Genomic DNA, 23,986 nt, shown 5'->3' on the forward strand with positions numbered 1-23,986 from the left:
ATTTAGATTTGTGGGGGAAAAAAACCCTCTATTAAAAAAATCAAGCAATCTTGCAAGCTCTTGTTGAGCTTGCTAAATCAAATTTATCAACACCAGCAAGAGGGGCTTAAACAATTGTGTTCCACTTCCCTGCCTCACAACATCTTTAGACAATCAAGAATAAAATGTGTCTGTTGATTGCCTATCCTGTATTTCCTGTGTGTACATGTTTAGATACAGCAAGGTTGATGTTGAGCTACTGTGCTCTATGGTTGGTTGTGTGATGCAGTGTTTGTTTTTGTATCCACCTTCTAGGCTTTGTGGAACTTGATTTACATAAAACAATAATTCCAGCAAAAGTTCCTGAGAAGTGTAATATAGACATGATTCCAGAATACAAGGAAGACAGTTCTCAGAAGGCTCCCAGGACTGCCTCTCTCTTTGAACAGAAATCCATGAAAGGATGGTGGCCATGCTATGTTGAAAAGGATGGCTCACGTATTTTAGCGGTAAGGTTATTGCTTCTTTTAAAAGTACTTCAGATGTGCTCACCTTTCCTTTCAAATTATAAAGAAAGACTGTAAAGAGTCTCCCACTTAGCTGTTAGCTTTCAGTGGATAGACAGAGGAGGGGTAAATAGGACATTCCATGCACAAGTTTGGAATTTGGTCCAGCAACAATTTTTTCTTTTAAAATGTGAGATTAATACTTCATGTATGTAGTTTGTTACTAACTTCATTTAACCTGAAAGACTGTGGTGCCAGTTATGCTGTCTTGCCAAAGCAGCTGATGAAGTCATGTGAATGAATCAAGCTGTGCCAGGGGAGATTTGGCTTGGACATGAAGAAAAATTTCTTCACAGAAAGGGGTGTTGAGCATTGGAATGGCTGCACAGGGAGGTGGTGCAATCACCATCCCTGGAGGTGTTCAGGAAAGGACTGGATGTGGCACTTAGTGCCATAGCCTAGTTGACAAGGTGGACTTGGTGATATTAGAAGTCTTTTCCAACCAAAAATGATTGTGTGATTCATTAATTTATCACATTATTGCTCAGAAGAACATTAGAGACATCCCAAGTGCATTAAAGACTAAAGGAAAATGTTTAAATCCAAAGGATTTTTGTACACAGCAAACAAAATCTTTGTACTGAGAATCCAGACTAATTTTGTGATTATGTATGCCAGCAGAAGACCCAAAGCATTTTAACTTGTTCTACAGAGAATATAAATGTGTATTTATCATTTGCAGAATATTAAGCCTTTCAAAGGTGTCTTCTTCTTTATAATATTTTGCCTTAAAACTTTATTACTGGAATTTAATAAATGAGGAAAAATATTCAGAAACATTGACAATATGAAAGTATGAATATGCAATATGAAAAATTAGATGCATAGTCATTTGGAAAATATGCAGTCCTTGGGCTACTCTTGGAAGAAGAGAACTGTTTTTGTTTGGCTGAATTGGAAAAAAAAATTATGGCTTAGAACTATAGATTAACTAGCAGGACAATTTTATGTCCAGTGATTTGGTTTTTTCCATGTGTCTTTTCCTGATACTGTGTTGTGACCTGTCATAGTACAGAAATCAGTGTATTTTGAGGAGGAGACTGGAAACACAGATGTACACCATGAGCTGATCCCAGCTATTCTGTCTAAGTACCAAGCAAGTCCCATTAGTGCAATTTCAATAAGATGCTTGTCTCATGTCACTTTTTTTCTGAAGGGTAAAGTTGAAATGACACTGGAAGTTGTCAATGAAAAAGAAGCTGAGGAAAGGCCAGCTGGCAAAGGAAGAGATGAACCCAACATGAACCCCAAACTAGATCTACCAAAGTAAGATACTTTTATCTCACTAGCTTTAGAAATACCCAGTATCTAGTTACTCTGATGCATGCAGTAATATATTAGTCATCAGTTATCCTTTGCAAAGCTCCATTTATAAAAGCCAATCTTGTTTCCTCCTGAAAGCATTAGGGTAAAATGCAGGATGATTTCACTACTAATGGCACATGTTTACTGCAGCTGCTATCTTGCATTTCAAAACTGTCTGTTTTCTTCAACCTCAGACCAGCATGTTTTGAAGTGTTATAATCTCATGCTTAATTTTTAGAGTATAAATAATATTTCTTTCAAAATGCAGCCGGCCAGATACTTCCTTCCTTTGGTTCACAAATCCCTGCAAGACCATGAAATTCATTGTGTGGCGCAGGTTTAAATGGCTCTTCCTCGGCCTCATCATCCTGCTGATTCTCCTGCTGTTTGTGGCAGTGCTCCTCTACTCCCTGCCGGTAAGGATTCCTAAATGGTTCTGTTCCTCAGCTCTGGGATGAGCTTAGGCAGCAGTCATCAACAGGATACACTCCTGACTCAGACAGAGTCTATCACCTCTGTTTTAGCAGGAGATAGGGATTATATCCTTATAGCTATGAAAAAAATTCAACTGATAATTGTTTCTCAATAAATAAAAAAATAACCTATTAACTAAAGATGGAACAAGGAATTGCTTTAGAAGAGTTAATAACCTACACAATTAAAATAGCTAATAGTTGGCCTAGAGTCTACATTAGTCTGTACAAACTTTAACTCAAATTACATGCCCTAAATACATTTTGATTTTAATATTTAAAATGTCTTTTTCAAAACTACACTGAAGTCTTTTGTGTACATAATTTTACCTCTCTTGTTTCCTTCCTTCTCCCCCAACAGAATTATTTGTCAATGAAGATTGTGAAACCAATTTAAGGAAGAATTTTTACCTCATCTTTTTAAATAGTGCTGAAATTTCGCCCCAGGCTGTGGACCAAAATCAGCAAGGCTCTCCATCCTTTGTATCTGCTTGTATTTAGAACGGTAAAATAGATAATTAAGACTTTCAATAAGGTTAGCCAAGGTTCAAGAGGTCATGGAAGGTGGTTTTTAAAAACAAGGAATAACCCACAACCCCCATTTTTTTTTACTTCAGTGGTATCTCTACATGGTAAAGTTTGACTTTGCTTTTAACGTGGATTTTTCATAAAAATCACTCAGAAGAGCTGCCTGCTACTGCTATCTCTGGTTTTTAACAGATACTTTCTTTTGAGAATCCTTTTCTCAAAAGGGCACACTTTGAAACTCTGCATTTTAAATTAAATGAAAACAATCACTACTTTCAATTATGTCTACTAAAGAAACATCATAGTGCAACCAAAGGGTCATACATTGTTTCTAATTGCAAAGTTTTCATTTTCTAATACCATCATCATGCTGCTTAAAATTCTTATTTGCCATGCTGTAGACTTGACAACACTATACAGGTATCCTGACAAGTTAATAAACATAGAAATGAATTATACTTTTTTTATTATAATTAAAAATTTTTAAATAAACTTATCCACAGGTAAAACACAAGTTTCCAGTTTTCTTCAACTGTTACAAAACTACAATCTATTAGGACTTGGGTAGTGTCTATCAGAGGATATAATGTCCCAGACCTAGAATTTAAGGTATTTTACTGTTACCTGCACAGTGAAGAATAAGGAAATACTTCTGCACAAAGTTCTCATTAATTTATTAATTAGTTAGGAAATTAATAAAGAAATCTGTTGACTAGTTTCACTATACTCCTTGTATTTAGAGATGATCATGAATCAAAACACAAGAGGATACATGACCTAGAATCAACCCTTGTTTGAAATCTGATCTGCACATGGAAGTACCTCATTCTCCTCTCCCAAGGCAGAGTAAAATATAATCTGCACTAAAAATCAGGTTATAGTCTGTAATTCTATCTCACTTTTATGGAGGGCTGACACAAAAGTGCCTCTGAACATCCTCTAGTCCTTGAAATAAAGGAAATCTGTAGCAGAACCTGAAATCAGCATTTGGTGTGATCGTCACATTTTTCACTGGATAAAGACTTCACCTGCCTTTAAAAAGATGTCAACAATAACTACAAAAATTATTCTTCAAAAACTTCTGTCATTGTATTTAGTGACATACTTAACACATTCTTAAAACACAGAACTGTAAAATAATAAGCATGTACTTGCTGGGCAAAATAAGTAACCTTATTCTGTTGGAGGAATTAGGGTAAAGATCTAATATTAAATAGCTTCCATCATGTGAAGTCCCAGTGGCTAGAGTGGAGCAAGCAGCAGTCACCCTGTCGAAAACATAACACCACCCTTAGTTTTTTTGTTGTCAAGAAACTCTCAAGCATCTTGACCCTTGAATGAGAGCTTAGAGCTGGAACTAATCACTATCCAGATGGATTGTCCCTCCATTAATGATGAAATAGCTCTCCAGAAATAACCAGCAATTTGCATGAGCTAATGTTTGATCATCCACTATTAAAATCTGTCTCAATCAATGCCATAAATCTGACAAACGGTAAAAATCACAGCAAACTTATTTTCATGCAAGACAAGAAAGTGTGCTGCTTGTAAGGGTTGTAATTAGAAAGCATTTAACTTCAAAGGGCGTGGAGCAGAGATCCAAGCAAGCCTGTTCACAGAGCATTTGAAGAGTGGCAGGTACTGCCCTTCTGAGTGGAGTTCACCCTCTTCCAGATGCCTTTTTGTTCAAGCATGCATAGGCTTGATCGTTTCACTTCAATTAGGCAGTGCTATTAAAAACATAACTGAAAAGTCTGAGAAGCCATCCCGTCCGCCAGCCTGCCTAACAAACAAAAGACAGCACATCTTCACAAGAAAAAAAAGGTGATCATTTATATTTACACACAGTGCTAGTCAGATCTGTAATCCCTGGTGCAGCTGCTGTGCATGACTCCAACATGCAGCAGGTTTTTGTCTAGCTGGAGCAGTTACCAAAGGTTTAGCCCTGTGTTGGGAACAGTTTGGTGCTGCTCTCACCGTGCACCGATGACTGGGATGTTCACTTTGGCCAGTCCAGATCTGAACCACTCCAGTTACCAGCAGCTGAGGCAAATGGCCTGTGAGGCCACAGAAAAGAGGGCAGAATGTAGATGTTCCTGATACCACTCCTCCTTATTACAGGAAATTACTTAATCCAGGGAATTCCTCCTCCTATGAGTTTGTTTTTCCAGCCAGCTGGAACAGCCAGGGAAAGGCTAAAGCTAAACTGAAAGTGCTTCTAACAAAAAATGGGTAACTAGCAGCAGGATGTCAGAGTCCTCCTGCCTCTGCCATCACAGAGGTTCAGACACCAGTGGCTGCATTTTTGATGCACTCAGGTATCCAAGCATTCCTATCACTGCTTGCTGTTGTCACCCCAAACCCTGACTACTGGAATGGGCTGTAAGGAAGTTAACAGCTACTGTCATGTACTTTACAAAGAGCCATTGTGTAATTCAAGATAAAATATTTGGAGAAACTTGCACCTATATCAGCTCAGTGTAAAGAGGCAGTAAACTCGGGCATACTTACAGGCTGCTCTTGCATTTCTTTGAACAACCACAAGATGACATCCCAAGTCTCGTGTGTTCACAGAGGCCTTCCCATACTTCTGTTTTATTCCTACCCTAAATACGTCTCACAGATGGAGATGAACAAGATACATTTAGTAATCAAGGGAAAGCAGTCCCATCAAGTCCATTACTTCTAAGTGTATTTGAAAAACACAGCTCTAAGCACCTTTGGGACCTACCTATTACACACAAAGTGACTCCAAGCCCGGCCCTTACTGACCTCTATGCTGTTGTATCCTCTCCCTGCCCCTACACGCTTTAGTATCTATTGAGCAACCCGAGAGCAGTACTAAAGTGTGAAATGGTAGCATTCAGTGCTAGCTCAGCTAGTAAATACCATACAACTTTTTACACAGTACTTGCCATTGCTCAGAGCTGCCATGTCACGTTTACAGACAGGGACATGAATTAGAAAGACAATTCTTTAATGGAAAACTACCAACTTCTTTAAAAATTTATGTGCAAAAAAAAAAAAAAAACACCAAAACAACCCATACATTATATCTGTCGAGTCTGACCATGCTCTGACCACAAAGTTATTTTTTGAAGAATTTATTTCCCTTGTAACCTTTGCTGTGGCTAGAGATTGCATTCAGTGATAAGGGCTAGCTGAGGAACACTGTAGGGAAAAAAAACTTTCCTGAAGCCTTGCAAAAAATCTGAATGCATTGCAGGTGCTGAAAAAGACTCCAAGACAGTTCCTTTCCCAGACCTACAAGGAGTCAGGACTTGCCGCAAAAAGCACCGGGCATCGAGAACACAGCAGGAGGTACCAAACACCCGAACGAGCAGTGGGACGGCCGGCCACCCCCAGGGATCCCGGAGTGACAGGGCAGGAGGGAGTGGTGCTCGCTGCATTTCGGAGAGCTGCCCAGGAGCGGTCAGTGAGCGACACTGAGCCTGCAGCGTGTCTTACCCAGCACCGGGCTGAGCAGGGTGCCAGCATGCACCTGGGGTGTGCAGAACAAACCCCTCCTCTCTGCTGCTTTGCTGCTGCCACCGCAGCACTGCTGGGCAGTGACCGCAGCGCGCTGCAGCAGGAGCAGCCCAGCACCAGATTCAGGTTTAAACCTTTCAGGCAGAGAAGTGAACTGAACCTTCATTTCCAAGTCTCCTGCGTAATTCTCATCGCTGTTAAGCAAATTCGCCAAAACAAAAGCAGAGACGCTAGGCACCACCTTCTAGGAGCAGTTGTGGACAGTCAGTAGCACAGAGAGTTGTATGAGTGAACCTGTAAGCCCAGGCCTTTGGAGATACTGAAGCTTTTGGCCATGATGCAGGTTCAGTGCCAAGCTAGTTGGCTGTAAAAACATACACATACTTCCAGAAAGGAAAAGGTGCAGAACCAGGAGAGACTGGAGAGTTTATATAAACCTGAAGTGCTGTTAGGCAGTAATGGAACAGTTACAGATTTGCACCTAAGCACCTGAACTCCCAGTAGTGCCTCTGCACACAGCTGTGTGTCTGTTGGGTCGTGTCACTGCTCTCTATAAAACAGCAGTTAGGAAAATTAATGGAGTTAGATGCATCATCAAACAGGAAACAATTAATAAACCCAGGATATGTTAACAGTGTTCTGTCAATCATAATCCTCTTATGTTTAAACCATGTATTTTATTTTGCTATAGGTCTCAAAAAAAGGCACATTATAAATGAATCAAGATTCAAATGTGGATAATGAAAAGAATCAAAAGCAAGCAAGTAGGCTTTTCCTGTAGAAGAAAAGCTTGAGACATCAGCACTAGCCTGGAAAGTGGCAGAGCAACAAGAAAATAACAAGTGTCTAAAGTAGGCTACAGAGAGGTAGAGGACATAAATCAGATGCATTTCTTCGAGGACTATATTAAAAACATGCACATGCACACACATGCACAGACTCCTTCTCCCCTCTCAAAACCTTCAAACTAAAAGCCAAAAAATTTACAAAATATTAAAGATGTTTTAGTGCAGATTTTAGGTGACTGCTGGAACATACTGGCAGAGCATCTTATTTAGTTTAATAAGGACAGAGAAAGACTGCAATGCCTGCCTGCATTTACATATTAGGACAACGTTATGAAATAAGCTAGCTCTGATATTTCACTGCATCTCATCCTCACTGGAATCCCCAGAACAGTGTTCCACTCTAAGATAGATAGCACTGTGCTTCTGAGAGGAGGATTATGCACCCACAGCTGTGAAAGATGTCCTTCCCTGTTGAATTCCCAAATTTTCTAGCCTTAACCACATACTGCTTACTATTCAGGTTATCAGAGCAAATGCCATGAAAGCTGATCATGGGCCAGCCTCAGAGTCACCATTCCAGTTGGGCCATGGCTTCACAATGCATTGGCACTGGTGGCATGACTAACTTCAGGTATTTATTCCCATTCACTACCATGCTTTAGACTAACAAAATCAAAACAAAAAGAAAGTACCAACCTTCCTACACCCTTTCTGAGTTTTTGTTTAGTGTGAGACAATCCTCTTATTTGCTTCCAGCCATAGTACTATGGTGTGTTGAAAGAAATCATGGGTTATGGCCTTGAGAAGGATATCTTAAGCTGATGTAGTCATCAAATAAAATATTCTCAAACTGAGTCGTCAGCAAGTTCCTTTGCCACAAGACTCCATTTCAGGACTGCAGGCAAACTCAGGGAGACATGAATACATCAGCAGCACAGAAGAGGCCCCCAGAAGAATTTATTTGCTCACAGGAGGACAAATATTATAAAGAAAATAAAACAAAATAAAATATAAAATTAAGGTAACAAAAATCTACTTAGCCACCAGCTCACATATGTTCCAAATATGAGGATGGACACTGCAAAGAGGACAACTTACCAGCTGAGATAAACAGTGCATAAGAAGGCCAACACTTACCCTAAATGTAAAAGACACATTAACATGCACTAAAACAATGAAGACTCCAGTTAGCAGCAAAGCATTAGACATCATCTACCTTGGAGAAGAGCACCAGGCTTCTACAGCAAACTACAGATTTGTTAACACTCTTTTCCAAGTTTTCAAGGGGAGAAAGGTTGCAGAAGTATTTTTTATATGATTCTGCTCTTTTACTCCCAGAAACACAAAGCCTTTGTTTTAACTGAGGTAACTCCCTGGCCGAGAAGTGATAGCACAGTTAATTAGCACCTTCACTCCAGCCCAACACCTCCTGTGCAGTCACACAGCAGCTCCAAAGGCAACTCCAGCCTCAGCACCTCTGGGACCAGCCATGAGCTCCTAACACTCCCTGGCCTGGCAGAGGAGATCCATTTCAGTGACTGCTTTCAAAGCTGAAGAGTTCCTGGTTTAGAGGAGGAGGCAGTCAATTCAACTTTTAAAACTAATCCTGCCCATGTCAGAGCAGTCTAGCCTCAAATCTACACATTCTTGCACCTGCATGCATTATATATGATTAACTGCTACTGTTAGAATATTAAGAAAGTTTAAAAAAAAAAAAAACAAACTCCAGAGACAATTATTTATGCAAGAAAGACAGGAACTGGAACGCCTAGCAAGATCTTCTTCTAGTGTTGCCATACAGGGACTTTGTTACAGAGGATTTATTCCAAGTTTTTGTTATTTCTTGCCTTGAAATACCCCGAAAGAAAATAGGATAGTCCCACTGTGCTGTGAGCTTAAACACACACACACACAAAGTAGACAGGTAAAAGCACTAAAAGCAATCAGTTCTGAGAAAGGATTTACTTTTACTTCAGTTGCACAAGTATATGTAGGTGTGTTTTTAAATAGAAAAAAGATGTCTTCACTCATCTTGCTCTGATCCATGCTGTGCCAACTTAAACCCTGCCAATGCATCTGAATAGTCAAACAAACGTCTGTCCCTCCCCAAACATCCACCATTCACATTAAATAAAACACATAACAATGGAGGGAAAATAGACCTGAAAAGAGCTTATTTCCAGCTGCAAAGGTCTAACCTGAGGATAGCTATTTTCATGCAAATCTCGATTCTTCTTGCTCATATACATGAACCCAGAATTATCTGTTCAGTTAACATTCTTAGCTTCTCTAATGGAATTAACAGGGAGGAGAAAATTAAAGGAAAAGGGAATGGAAATCCCCCAAAGCAATGAAAGCGAACCTTAGCTCTGATGCTTTCAACTAGCAAGAGACTCTGAAAACAAACTATGTTCAGGGCAATAGGGAGGGGAGAGAATGGATTGAACCCCCAAATCTCTCCTGCACAGCAAAAGCCAGGCCAGCCTGCCACATCACGGGAGAGCCCTGCTGTCAGTGCCAGGTTAGTGACTGTTCTGCTCCTGGTCCCTTTTGGAGCATGGGGGAAATGCCTTCAGTTCAGGCAGCCTCCAAATCAGTCTTACCTTAGCAGAGGTCAGGCAGTACAGATGCTGATGCACCCCTGAAACACCTTCCCTCAGCAGTTGTTCAGCGTGTGGCCACCTGCTCCGTGAAACTTCCACTCTATTATACATACCCCCTGCAGCATGCCACTACTGGCTCAAAAGCTGAGTTTCCAGTTTGGAAACTGGAAATACCAAATTTCACCTCTGTGTAGTATATGGTAGAGATAATTCATGCTATGTATGTATAAAATATTGTAGAATCCAAAGTATGTCTTTGACCACCCTGGCTGGGAGCAGAGTCATATGTTTATTCAAGAAGTTCCCGGACAACGTTAAGATAATAGCAAGTCTGTTAACGTATGAATGAAACCTTCCCGGACCATGAGTGCTGACTTCCTTGGAATGCCTAAGCCACTCACAGGACCTGCACCTGGAAGATTGCATCTACCACACTCAAGCACCGGCACCACTCTGCTACATGCGAATACAGGCTCTTCCGAAGTGCTCAGGCATCCTCTGGACACCTGGACTTACCTTGGTTCATTTCTGCTCATGTATGCCCCAGTTCTACATGTGAAGAGACACAAAGGAACGTTCGGTCATCCCTGCCTCGGGCAGAATAAACTGTATATAAGCTCTCTGCATGAAGCAGTCGGGGTGAACCACCGGGAAACGCTGACACTTTGTCGGTCGGATCTCGGTTCACCCAGCGCCAGCACCCGGGGTTGACGCTGCCTTGGCTGTGGTGGTTTTTCGAAATTCTATTTTTGTTAACGATCTAATGAATCATTCTTAAATTTTCTTATAAATTTGGCTGCCGATTTGATCATTTATAACATCTGGCTTTTTGTTTTGGTTTGGTTTTTTTTAATCTGAACCCAACAATTTATTTTTTTTAATCAGGCGAAAAGAAAAAAATCAGTTGCCTGTCTGTGAAAACACACACACACTTTTTGGTTTTGCCATGAACAGCAGTTCCAGTGAAAAGCAGGAGAAAGGTACCAGAATTGCCTGTGGTAACAGCACTGACATCTAAACAAGCTCAGGGCAATGCTGGAGCCTGTGAAAGCTCTCAGAGATACAGGCCAGGCTGTAACAGACCCTGTATCTGTATAATGAACAACACCTCAACTGAAATGTCAAGACCAATGAATTTCTGTTTCCTTTTTGTGCATAACAAAGTTATTTAATTTTACCCTGCTTGTATTTCTTAGTTCCTTTAGGTAAGTACATGCCTCTGCAAGATATATGTCTGACAATGATGACAGTTTTTAATTGATTTTAAAGCAAAATGGTGAATTTCAAAACTCAATTCTAAACTCATTTGTCTTACTTCATAACTCAGAATTACCCCATTAAAATAAATTATTTGGCCTAGGATAGACTCACTAAGCAGCTGAAGGAAGGATTTGTGGTTTAGAGAGGACTTGAGGGAAAGGAAGAATTTGACTAACACGCATTTGTAAGAAGAACATTCATAAACAATGTTGCCCTTATGCTACCAGAAAAAATAAAATGAAATTAGCATTTGTAAAAAGGGTTACTAATTTCCTCCATTTTTCCCCCATTTATTTCATAGAACAAAATTTCTAACTACACATAGAGCTAGGCAGAAAAGGTCTAAGGAGGACATCATTACTCCTGAGGATGTTGAGGGCAAGCACAGTCAGGGTAAGAGGAGTTAGCAGGTCCCACACCCCGCAATTAAAACACCAGAGTGGAAGAATGACCTGACCAGGTCCCCTCATGACCAGGCTTGTCTCGGCACCTCAGCTCCCAGGCAGCTCTGTTAATCCACAGAGCCTCCACTTCCCTGCACAGTTTTAGAACAGCAATTCTCTTGTATTGAATGCAGAGAATAACAGTGATAGCATGATGTATACCTGCTGAGAACAAAGAGCTGTGTGGCTAAATTTAATCAGCATTTTCTCCAAATGTGTCAAACAATCCTGTGCTTTCATTGTCTAAACGATCTACAGAAAGCAGTGCTCCACCAGGTGAGAAATATCTTAAATATGTTTCAAAGTTATCAGTAGGTGTTACCTTTACTGTGCTAGCTGATGTTTACAACAAGCAAGGTTACTTCAAACTCTGTGTGCTTCAGTTCACTTACCTACAGGAATTCTTCCTTCACTTCTCTGTCCTCTGACATGAAGACTGGAAGGGTCACCTTCATAATAAAGGACAGCTAAATACACATTCATGTGTAATATCTATCAAAACTTATAAAACCTAAATTGTGAACTTTACTCAAATTTTTCAGAAAATAATTTCATCCCACACAACCCAAAGCCAGTAAAATTTTAGGATACCTTTTACAATGAATTACCTTGTCTCTCGAAAATTTGCAAGAGAAGAGCTAAACCATGTTCTTTAGTTCTCCTAGTTAGGCATCTGTTGAATTTGGAAAGGGACTTTTTATCAAGTCAGAATTCTGCCTGTGAAAGGTCTGAAGGGACTCTCGGGATCCTTTTGGTTTTGTCCTGAGCTCAAACTCACAGAGAGACTGTCCCAATACCAAACTAATATTTAAGTATTTTAGCTTTTTGTCCCCAGGGCTCCACCTGCAAGCCCAGTTCCTTTAGTCTGGAAGAATGGATCACTGGACCCATTATTATCAGTCAGGTGTTCTCTTATCGCCCACCTACCTCAAGATAAAAGCCTTGCTGTTTAAAATGTAATCAGCATCCTTGTTTGAGCCCAGCCTGCGTGCACTAAAAAGGGTCTGAACCCTAATTAGTGCCAAAAGCAGTTTTATACTTTCAAGTACTTCTGGCACATAAGCAAGTGCTCATCTCTGAAGATGGAACATTCAGACTGGATTCATCACCTCCTACCTCTCCTCAGTAAAATTAGTCTGCAGCCTCACCCCAGCATGTCAGGCACAGCTCGTGATGCCTCACTAAGCACCCTGGGAAAATCTCATCAACAGCTGCCTATGGCAAGCAAAGGCTCATCTGCTAATTTTGTTCCTTCTACACAAACCTTATCTATGATTTCTGTCCCACAGGATCCACCCTGCACTCTCTGCATTTTAGAAAGCTAACAGTTATTCCATTTTGCCATGAAAGAAAAGCATCATTGTTTGATTGTGCCAAGTGCTTTGCTAACAGCTAACTGCAGGCTTGATCTCACTGTCAGTGGAAATGGGTAAAACCCTCCTAGACAGCACCCATAAGTAGTTTGATACCTGCATTTTAAAACAGTATTTCCAGACACTAAGAGCACTATACTACATATAGAGAAATATATTTGGCTTAAAATTTCCATTATATGTATTTTAAGGGAAAGAAATTCCACTGCAGCAAATATACTACTAAAATGTTTCTGAGGTGCAAATAACTCATCCCCGGTTCTTTCAGAAACTGCAAACAAGTAATTAGCCCTTCTGAACTCCAGAGTCTGTAGCCTGTAGCTAATGTGATGTTACTAATGCATTTATAAACATCAGGCTCCAAAGCCAACACTGAGATATTCCATCATAATTTAGATCTCTCATTAACTTCACCACCCTGACCAACATGCTGTCACTGGCAGAGTGTTTGACAGTTTACATTACCTGCAGACATGAGTTCATGTCAATTCAATTAAGAAAGATTAATTCCAGAGCTGACAATGCATAAATATTTTTAAATTACACCTGGCCTTGTTGGCACTGCTTATTCCAAGACTGACTTTAGAACAGAGAACTTGTCTTTAGCCTCCTGGGCAGAAAGGAAAACTCAAAGGAAGGTGAAAGAAAGAATTTATTATGAATTCAGTATTCCATCATACTGTCCAATCTATCTTTCGTGATTCCCCGTCCTCCTCCCCCTCAATAATTAAACAAGCTTATCTCTCACTGTCTGATACAGAATGAAAGGAAACAGGAAAGATTCGATGCAAACAGGCACTGCCAGAAAATTGTCAGTGACACCTCTGTGATGATCATTTGCTGACTGGTTTAGATCTAATTTGTGTACATCACTGCTTTGGAAGGCATTCAGATCCCATGGTGATAGACACCATATGAGAATGGAGATAGATAATATTTGACATTTATCTTCACGAACAAAGATCTGGGTAACTCCCCACTGATTGCGCTTCTGATGAGTGAAGGTAAATGTCACATCAGACTAAGCCATCCAGCATTCTAGTGAAACACTCTTACTCTTGGCTCTGATGTGTAAAAATATCCAGCTTCAGTGCATGTGAACAGGTTTAATTAGGTAAGCATCAAGCACACAATGATAAAATTATTGGCTCACCGTTATCAAACTGGTCACAATCCCCAGTAGCCAAATTTATTAAATTCTGGTCCCAGGTTTAATCTACTAGAAGAAGCTTTCTCTGATATTTCAACATAACAATGCACAGCCATTGCCTGAAAAGTGCACTTTAAGAAGAAAAACTCCCTGCTCTAGTCAAATCTGTGCCATACCCAAATAAACAAACCATTGAGAAAGCAACAGCCCCTGATGAGCATCACGAGGATCCTGATGTAGGAACCAGAGCCTTGTCCTTGTACTGAACTATGCTGAACTGTGCAGACATACAACTCCAGAGCTGTTCACACTGGCTGATGCTAAACAAGATACCCTTAGTGCAACAGGAGTGGGAATCTCTACCAAAACATTAACTGGGAGCACAATGGGGAGCATTCAAAAAGCAATGGGAAAGGCAGGGAGAGGTAACACACTTTCCCTATTTATAACCTGATGGCTCTTGCAATGGACTATTTTTTCTGTCCTATTGAGTGAGCTTGGTATTAGGGTTAAATGAGATGGAAGTAGTCATGGAATCCAGAGCTACCCGACATAAGCATTCCAGATTTTAATGCTTTGACATGACTTTTCTAATTTTTCTGCACCCACAGGTTGAAAAGCTGAATTGAGCGGCTTGCAAGGTTCCTTAAAATCATCAAATTTGAGTAATTCTGTACTAGCCAACATGAGGCAGCATAAAAAAGATACAAACACAGCAGGAGAAAGAAATCCATAAAGTAATAATGTTTTCAAATCCCTTCTAAGGTACAGGTTTGAGTAGATAGATATTAAGAGACTGAACCTAGTATATAAAAGTGGTGCTCTCATGGGTTTTTTTGTTTGGGTATTTTTTAGTATTTTGTTTAATTTTCAAATCCTGGATTGTATTTGCAAGAATAATTAATTTTCCAACACTTCTGTTATCACAAGTTATAAAAATAACAGATTTCCAGATTCTGTCATCATCTTATGGAGAACTCTAGGTTTTAGTTAGAATTTTAATTTTTTAAAGGCTGATAATTTTTAGAATGTGTCAGGAGAAAGAAAATGTTTCAGAGGCTAAACCTTTTTTAAACCCCTTCAAAATTAAAAGAGAGAAATGCCAAAACCCAAGCAAATAAAAAAATCCCAAAGTACTTTCATTTATTATTATCTCATTTCAAGTATTTAACTTCATCCCCCCCCCCCCCCTTCCCCAAAACCTAACACAACTGGGGAGGGGAGGAAGAGCAATTCATATAGGGGGTCTTTGTATGAACCAGAGATGCTTCAGGGTGTCTGGAAAACAACATATATAGACACATATTAGAGTTCTCACTTACCCAATGAGCTTTACTATCAGATACTACATCTGACCTGGTCACTGCACACATCAAAGCTTTTTCACCAGACTCTGTTATCCTGTCTGACAAAGGCACCCACCTGTGGGCTTCCTGTTTGTGAGGAACATAGATTTGGCCTTTTGAGCACTAAAATTCATTAATCCTAGCAAAGCAGAGAGAGCTACAGCTGAATACAATTTCTTTGGAGGTCTTTCATTTGAGCAAGATTTAATTAATTTGTATTCTTAATTCCAGAAATGTACTGAAGAAACCTGGACTTACTGAAATTCTGTGAAAATAAATTTGAAAACAAAACCACCTAAGCTAATAGGTAGTGCCAAGTCATTAGAAATATGTAGCTGTATTAGGGAAGAAAAGCAGAATTAAAACCACCATTGTGATACTAGGAAATACTGTCCTTCCATGGAAATAACTTTTTTATGTGGAGTGAGGAAAGACAGTGATAAACTGCACTGAAACCATAGAGGAGAATGTTTCAGCTCCATGGAAGTTATTAGCCCAGGAGTCACATTCCAGAAAAACAAATGACAATTTCTGCAGGAATTTTTGGTTCAGACATTAATAAATTTGTATTCTTTCATCTGATCTCCTAACACAACAATTACTTCAAAATCAGCACTAAATTAAGTTGAATTTCAAATCTTTCTAAACTACCAATTTGTAAACTAACTGTTGCTGTTTTCTCTGATATAAGCTTTGGAGGGAATGAGTTTCAGATTGAATAAAATTTTGATAATATGCTGAATAAATATTTTGCCTTGCTTGTATTTTCTTTTAATATTAACTAGAGCACCTTATTTTTCTCTTTTTTTTTTTGAAGGCACCTTGTTTTAAAACAAACCATCTCCAGTGGAAGGACAATATCCTTGGGAGCCAATGTACAAACAGCTGAGGCCACTTTTAGGGGAGAGTCAGAAGAACTATTAAAATAACACTTTTTTTTTAATTTGAGAAGACATTCTCTATTCTCACTCTTTCTTCCTTTCTAACATAGCCATTTTTAGACAGCTGACTTGCTCAGCTATGCTATCTTTCCCTGCAATATTGCCTTTGCTGGAACAGAGCCAATAACATCACTTGATGTCTCAAAGTGCAGGGGTGCTTACACTTGATTTCTGTCAAGGATCAACAACAAGGCAAAACCTGCACCTTTCTGTAGTTGAAAACCTGCTGTTCTGAACTTTGGGCCAGAAATCTTGGCTCATACCAAATTTTTCTTACTGCTAGTAAAGTAGGATGTCTGATAAGTCTCTTCTTTGCTTCAAAATCTTAGGAAATGGGGTTTTTTAAGGACTTCTGAGTTCTAAGCCCTTTTGCACATAATTTCCATTTACACTGCTCCTTCCAGTGCACAGTCTGTGCAGGCCACACTGTTACTGTTCTTGCAGTCAGGTGAAAGAGGTTCCAGGCTGCAATACCCTGGGACAAGCAAGCACAGAGCAGACCAGAAGGAGTAAGGAAAGCAAGGTTTTCATTCTCACTTTAGGCTTATCTTTAGTGCTCACAACAGAGATACCCAGTGGCCCTGGCATAGCAAGATCTCCAGCAGTCTAATCAGCATTTTCAGCAGGAGCCTATGTGCTGGGAATTGGTTCCTCCAAAGGCCTGTGACAAGCAGTTTGAAGCAGAATACAGACTGATTTTGTTTAACAGCTGAAAGAAATGTAGGTATACAAGTGCAAAAAAAAACAGAAGAAAGCCCAAATGAAATGGAAAAACTCATAAAAGTTGCAAGATGGCTTATGAAAGAGTTACACAAGAAACAACAAAGCATGTGTGAGCAGTCAAATCCCCAGTAATAACAGGAAACAACTAGAAAATAAGAGTCACTACAGAAAACAGCAGAATGGACAAAACAAAAAAGTTTTTTTAAAAAAGGGCAAAATGTGCTTTTAACACCTAAGCTACAGCCCAAACTTTCAGACACTACAGAAATAAACACTTCATGAGAATCCCAGTGTAGCATGAGGCAGATGGTGCAGTTCCAGAACAAAGAAGGCACTGAAAAGCCAATACACTTAAGGTGTCTTAGAGTTTGGTTTTGGTCATGGAGGGGTGGTTTTGTTCTGACTCTCTTTGAAAAGAGCATAACCTGCATTACTGCATGAGCAGCCCCGGCATCAGGCAGCAGAAGACCTCCCTCTGAGATGTTTAGACCCCTCTATGTTTTCCTGAGTCAATCCAATACGACCACAGGGAAATCTTAGTTCCCTAAAAAGAGGCCATGAATGACATCAAGCAGCATACTTCACTGCTAGCTTTGAAAGCAGCTATTTAAATTCTGGATAGGCTTTATCCTAATAGTTTGGTTTGGTACAGATGTTTTTTTCTTTTTTACTATTAACAAATTACTGTGGATAATGTCTTGCATTTATGTTTTTAAAATCTCAAAATATGAAGATGTTCCTTAAATTAATACTGTCCCTCACATTTTAAACTACTTCTTATCTGCATGAGCCATATTTAAATAGCATCTTCCAAACAAAGACTATCTTTGTCATCTTTTTACAAAGTCCATTCTAGGCTATGTTAAGATAACCAGGTTTTGGGTTTTTTTAAAAATAAGAAAAATAAGTATTTTGTTCCTTGTTCAGTTTTTAGCAATTTTCTTTCCATACTGCAGGAATGTTGTGTATTTCTAAACATGCCAGAGCAGTAGTCAAATGTAAACAGCTGCATTAAAATATCACACTGACTAAATAACATCAAATGACCTGGACCAAATAATGCCAAAAGACCTGGCCTAAAAGAAAATAGGCAGGAAATTAAAAGCCACGTCTGACACTTCATTTTTAACTCAAATGACTGAAAGAAGATTTAAAGGACAAAGGTTCTTTTATCTATGAAATTAATCTGAGACACTGAAGAGTGAGACAGAAGGTAATAGACTGTCTGCAAGTTGTACCATCACAGTCACTGAAATAGTTTACTGTCAACCTGGACAGGCAAGAGAACACACAGGGCAATCCAGGGTGCTGTAAGCCATGGAACCCTACACTCAGCTGCAACAGGCACAGCAATATTCCTGATCACTTAGGCCATTAAAGGGGCATTTCAGGGCATTCAGAGGGGCAAATATATCTGTTCCACTGCACAATTCTTCATTATTCTACTCTCCTTACAGCACCACTGAGTGCATATCCTTCGTGCCCTTTGTTGGAAATGGCATGGCTCTGTTTCAAGAGCAGATAAAGTGATTTCAAATTAATTTATAAATCTCTTCCAATTGAAAAGCACTGTCCTACTCAATGTCCAATAATTTCTGTCTGACATATTTTGATGTTGTTGAATGGAACCTCCAAAATTTGGTAAATTTTAACTGCTCGTAGAGAAGAAAAAACATAAATGTAAATTACAAGATAATTGAGAGATCTAAGAGCTGCTCTTTTTGGAACAGTCCAAGACAGATTCTGAAATTAGCTGGAGCTCTCTGAAACTCCACCATGGTATCCTTGGTTTCAGTGAGCGAGAGGTTTGGAAAGCACTGATGACCAATGAGCTGGTGCTCAATGAACATCCAAATGTCCTGTAATCATCCAATCACACCAGTCCAAGAGAAATTATCACTTACCAAAGGCAACTAAAAAATCTGGGTCCTTATGTTAACAGTTCAGATTTCATAGGTACTTCTAGCTGAGCAGATAACCAAACAAGAAACCAGTCTCCCCAGTGGAAAGCTGATACATTTTGCTGCCGAGTTTCATAGTGAGGTGACAAGAGGACAGAATAAACCACAAGATGTTGCCTTGAACCATAAAAGCTTTGTTAAGTGGAAGCATTGCCCTAACAGCTAATGGACTATGGAGAAATATCCCAAAGGTTATGGGTGAGCTCAGCTTTCTCCTTAAGTGCAAGGCAGAAATCAGTCTTCATCTGCCTTTGTGCTTTTCTTCTGTAGGAGTTCCTCATCCAGAAGTTGAGAAGATTACAGACACACGGATGACATTAAGCAGTGGCAGTGGATGCAATGGACACACTTCTGAGGAAATGAACAGTGAAAACAGTGAATGTACAGGGTGAAATTGGAGTATCCATAGGTGCTTTTACATTGGTGTCCAGAGGAGCCTGATGAATGCTGGATATTCTCAGTACTGAGCAGAGTCCTCTCTCACAGGGCAAAGATTGTGATGTGATGCTGCTGAGACCACAGAACTTGGTGCACCTGAGAAGCAGAAAGTGCTGTTCTGGGACAGAAATGCATCTACCCCAAAAGCAGAGCACTTGGACTTACCTTCACCAAAAATGAACTAAGACTTGAACAGATGACTGACACAAGAGAAGATTGACAACCATAGCTATTAACAGAATTTTCTCCAGGTTTTGTCTTTGGGGTTTTTTTCCCCAGCAGGAATTTACATGAGCTGAAGACTGATCACAAAACAGCAGCAAATAATAGTAGGACCAAACTCTTCATGTTTTCTCTGCATGAGACTTATTCAGCAGAATGTTTAATCCTGCAGGCAGCTGAGAGGAAGTGGAACTGTGATATACTCTTCCTGCACAGGAACATAAGGAAAGCAGAGCATGAAAAAAAACCACTGCTTTCATGTGAAGGCAAAAAACTGGTCAGTCTCAGGAACAACAGCACTGCTCACCTGCAGTGTTAATCTACTTACAGACTATCACTTTGAAAATAACAGAGTGGGTCCAAGTATCAGATATGATAATGTAGGATCCTGTATTATGTAGCTATGACCCCCAGTGCCACTTACTAACAGTTAAAAAAGATTAAATATAAAATATTATCACTCTCATACAAAATATGAAATGAGTAAAATATGAAATTAGTAGCACTGTGAGCAGACAGGAAACAAAACCAGAAACTCTGTCTTGAAAACAGAGAAGTCAGAAGTTCAAAAGCAGAGAAGAACAAAGGCCTGTTAAGAGTGAAGACCTGTAACACAAGCAAGAAGAGAGGGCATAACTGTCAGGAGTGAGAGACCAGCAGCTAAATGAAAACAGGCTGAGTAAAGACCAGCTGAAAACAGGATACGTGAAACGTTTGAAGGAGATTCTTGCCCAAGAGTCCAGACAGAGAGAAGAGCAAGAGACAGCTATGGTCTGTGTTAAGCATGACTCCATGTCACACAGCAGTCACAGCTAAGCAGCTGCCCAAGGTCTCTCCCTCTTTCTTCTCTGCTTAGACTATAACTGAATTTCCACTAGTTGGGCAGTAGGTTAAGAAAAGAAAGTTTAAAAAAAAAAAGAGTAGTCTAGTTTAGTGGGATTCTGACCTCTATCACATAAGGCTCCTTGATGCCCTGGCAAGCAGGCATGAGTAATCTAACAGGGTGATGGGATCAAACCAAGCAGTGGAATTAGGAGAGCTGAGATGTCAAGTTGGGTGGCCTCTGTGGGCTTCTTTACAAGAAGGGCAGGGGCAAGACGTGAAAAAAGTAGGGAAGACACTGAATGCAATGCACATGTCATGAACAAAGAAAATACAACAAATTTAAGATAATACAAAAGCTAAAACTTCACATTTCTGAGAAATATTATCTTCCCTCAAAATATACTTTGACAGAAGTACTTTTTGCTTTCCTAATGTTCAAAGACTACACAATTTAAACAAACCTCATCTTCAGTAAAAACACCTTGAAATCTGTGGGTAAAAGAAATGAACAAATTCAGATTATTATTAATTATGCAGATTCTATGTCAAACCCCACAAAGGCTTCAATGAATGAATAAGGTATAAGGAAAACTATCAATGGAAGATAGTATCAGTCTACCCCAGAACAATATTACACATCTCCAGCCAGGAGATTTCTGAGCATAGGAGAACAGCTTTTTCTTTCTTTATCCCACAGCAATTTCTTAAGACACTCCCACAGTACATTTTAAGAGCCCAGAGACATATTCCCATTACTAAGTTCTTAACAATCCCACAAGAAATTTAGGTCAGAAAGCAAAAAAAATTGTCTGAACATACTTCTAATATGAGGAAGATGTCTGGTTTACTGAACAAGTATCAGGAATATTGCTACTACTTGGTTCATATTATGTTCCACTCTGATTCAAAAGATTTTTGCCCCAAACCTCTGTAATTAAATGTATCATAGCTAGCACACACACATTCATAATCTCTTATTTGTATTTGATCATGAAATCTTAGGGACTCTCTATAGCTCCCCCAGTAAAAGGTAAAGGATCTTATCTCTGACTCTTGTTATATGGGTCATGAATAATACTAGAAAGCAGTATTATGCTGTGTCTCAAAATTGGACAACAACAAACAAGGGAGCTACAGAAGAGGAATAACAAACACAATAGACCAAAAGAGAGAAACATACATCCAAGGCACTATGTCACTGCCCTACTTCATTTATAAAAGAGTTGGCTAGTAATGAGCATTAATTTAGTTTACATCTTTTAATGGTATGACATTATTCTAGAAATACATCTTCAAAACTGGGTAGTGGCATATTGGCTACTTTTGTTACTTTTACATCCAGTCGTGATTCCAAAATTAGCTAAAAAGCAAAACCATTTACGAAAGATATGAAACTCAAATAAGACACACACAATGAAAATCTGTTTTAATCACATGGCTTACCCAAAAAGAAGTGGGAAATCATCATGAACAAGTCCATTTGCATCTTGAATCTCTGTAAATGTTTAATGTGAAAAAATGTGATAATTAACGTTTCTATACTCTTATGCTTAAGAAGTCATTACAATCAGCCTTTGTTTGCTACAGAGTTGGCAGCGCAGACCTGCTGCATTTGTGCAGGGAATGTTTTAGGGTCATTTAACATTATATCACTCTTGGTGATCCAAAAGCTGCTATAATTCTGCCAAAGAGTATAGAAGGTTTCCCAGTCAAGTTTCATCCTGATTTTGATTATTGTTTATCTCTAGTCCATGTCTGAATAGTTGTAGTAAAATAGAGGAAGTTTTAGTCCTGAATTTGAGGTCAGCTTGTAATGAACCATGGTTTCAATCGCATGAACAGCTGCTTCTTTTATAAGCAAAAAGGGTTCACTTACAGTTCAGGGTAACACAGTAATAATTTAAGGAACAAGGAAGCTTCTATTCATTTCTTTATTTTTTATATGTTTTTGAAACATTTTGACATCTGAGTGCCTATAGTGGACTTGTCTGAATAGAATGTAATATTCACACTATTCTGCTTTACAAAAAAAATGAACAAAGTGAATTTTAAAACCAGAAATACAGTAGACCTATCAATCATCATATAAAAGCCTTTTTCATTGAGAACTTCATTTTTCATAGCAAGAAAAACTATTATTGATCTTCTAAAACTTTGTAACTCAAGTTAAAAGGACAAAGTAAATCAGATACACTCCCTGGAAATCAGACTAAAAATATCTGAAAATTACAAGAAACCAAAAGGGGAAAACATCCCAAAACTAAGACATAATTAAAGTCAGTGGGACATAAAATTTCTAACAATTAACCAAGATCTCATCAGAAATTAAGGGGTTGGTGTTTTTTCCTTATATAATTTGTAAATGTCCTTCTGGATGAGTAGAAATAATTTCTACAAATTACAGAACTAAACAGAAGATTAACAATGAATTTTTCATTTGTTGCCTATTGCTCACTTCTCTAAGAAAACACACTGTCAGGCAGACACAGGAGTAAGCCATGGTCCCAACTCACAGCTGTCCTGAAGAGAACTTTACTCATTCTTCTTTCTGACCTTTACAGAAGATTTTACCCTCTCTGCTCCAGCCACTGTGACTTCAATTCAGCTTGGACTTTTCCAAGTTATTCTGTACCTGTGCAATGCTGTTCAGTGGATTGGTTCCTTACCTACCTACCAACAAAAAGGTGAAGAAAACTTGCTGCTTTTGCTTTACCTGGCACATTTCATCACTCAGCCATACACATCCTTTTCCCAGTGTTATTTTACTGATATAGCAAATGCCTTGATTTCCACCTGTCCTTTTGAACAAGATTTAATTGCCAGTACCAGCACACTCACTCGTACCAGGGTTGCCTGCTTAGGGGCATTCCTTTAAATGTATCCAATTGCTTCTCAATGCACTTCAATTTATGTTCTCTTCTCTGTTAAGTAGCCATCAAGCATGGCATATGATTTCACCAATTACTAACGTTTTACCAGAATTTAGTGGTGATGGGAGTGGTTTCTTTGTAATGCAATTTAGCATGATGATAGCAAGGGGAGTCCAAATCCAAGACTCAAAGTTTTATTTACCCAGGAGACAAAGCTGTGCCAGCTTCCAACTCACCTGAAGGATGACTGTCACAAGGAATTGTAAAACCTAAACTCAATTCTAAATAGTCCTGTGTCCTGAATTTAGAGGTAAATTGCTTCTTTACTACTTGGTAAATACTCAGCTGTTCACAGCAGAACTAGCTGATGGAGAGAGAATCCCAGGAGCAAAGCAATGAGAGCTTCAAATACACAAAAAAGTACATGATTATCACACTCTGCCTTTAGTCTTCTCTCATGGTTGCTTCTCTGATAACTCAAACAGGCTCTTGGCTCCTTTCTGAAGTGGCTGAGGTAGAGATGAGCTAATTCAGGATTTTATGTGACCTAATTCAGAAAACACACAGCTATTTCGCTTCAGCATGCACTGTTCTGCAAGTATTTTATTCATGTCTATGTATCTCCAAGGCTCTAGAACTTGGAAACTTACATTTCTGAAACCTGCTGCTCTCCACATGTCCTCCTTCCTCCCTAACATTTGCT

The 23,986-nt window shown here is 39.2% G+C and overlaps 1 protein-coding gene across 1 annotated transcript in view; it reads left to right on the forward strand.

Annotated features, from left to right (window-relative positions):
• The window catches only part of MYOF (myoferlin), a 61,100-nt gene extending 57,795 nt beyond the window's left edge, over positions 1–3,305 (forward strand). The window contains exons 52-55 of the mRNA XM_054515647.1: positions 295–488; positions 1,702–1,811; positions 2,119–2,266; positions 2,685–3,305. Coding sequence (XP_054371622.1) covers positions 295–488; positions 1,702–1,811; positions 2,119–2,266; positions 2,685–2,720 — 488 coding nt within the window. The 3' untranslated portion in view covers positions 2,721–3,305. The remainder of the gene's footprint in view (positions 1–294; positions 489–1,701; positions 1,812–2,118; positions 2,267–2,684) is intronic.
• Positions 3,306–23,986: the final 20,681 nt, after the last annotated feature.

The sequence above is a fragment of the Molothrus ater genome, chromosome 8, assembly GCF_012460135.2.
Source record: "Molothrus ater isolate BHLD 08-10-18 breed brown headed cowbird chromosome 8, BPBGC_Mater_1.1, whole genome shotgun sequence".
Taxonomy (NCBI): Eukaryota; Metazoa; Chordata; class Aves; order Passeriformes; family Icteridae; genus Molothrus; species Molothrus ater.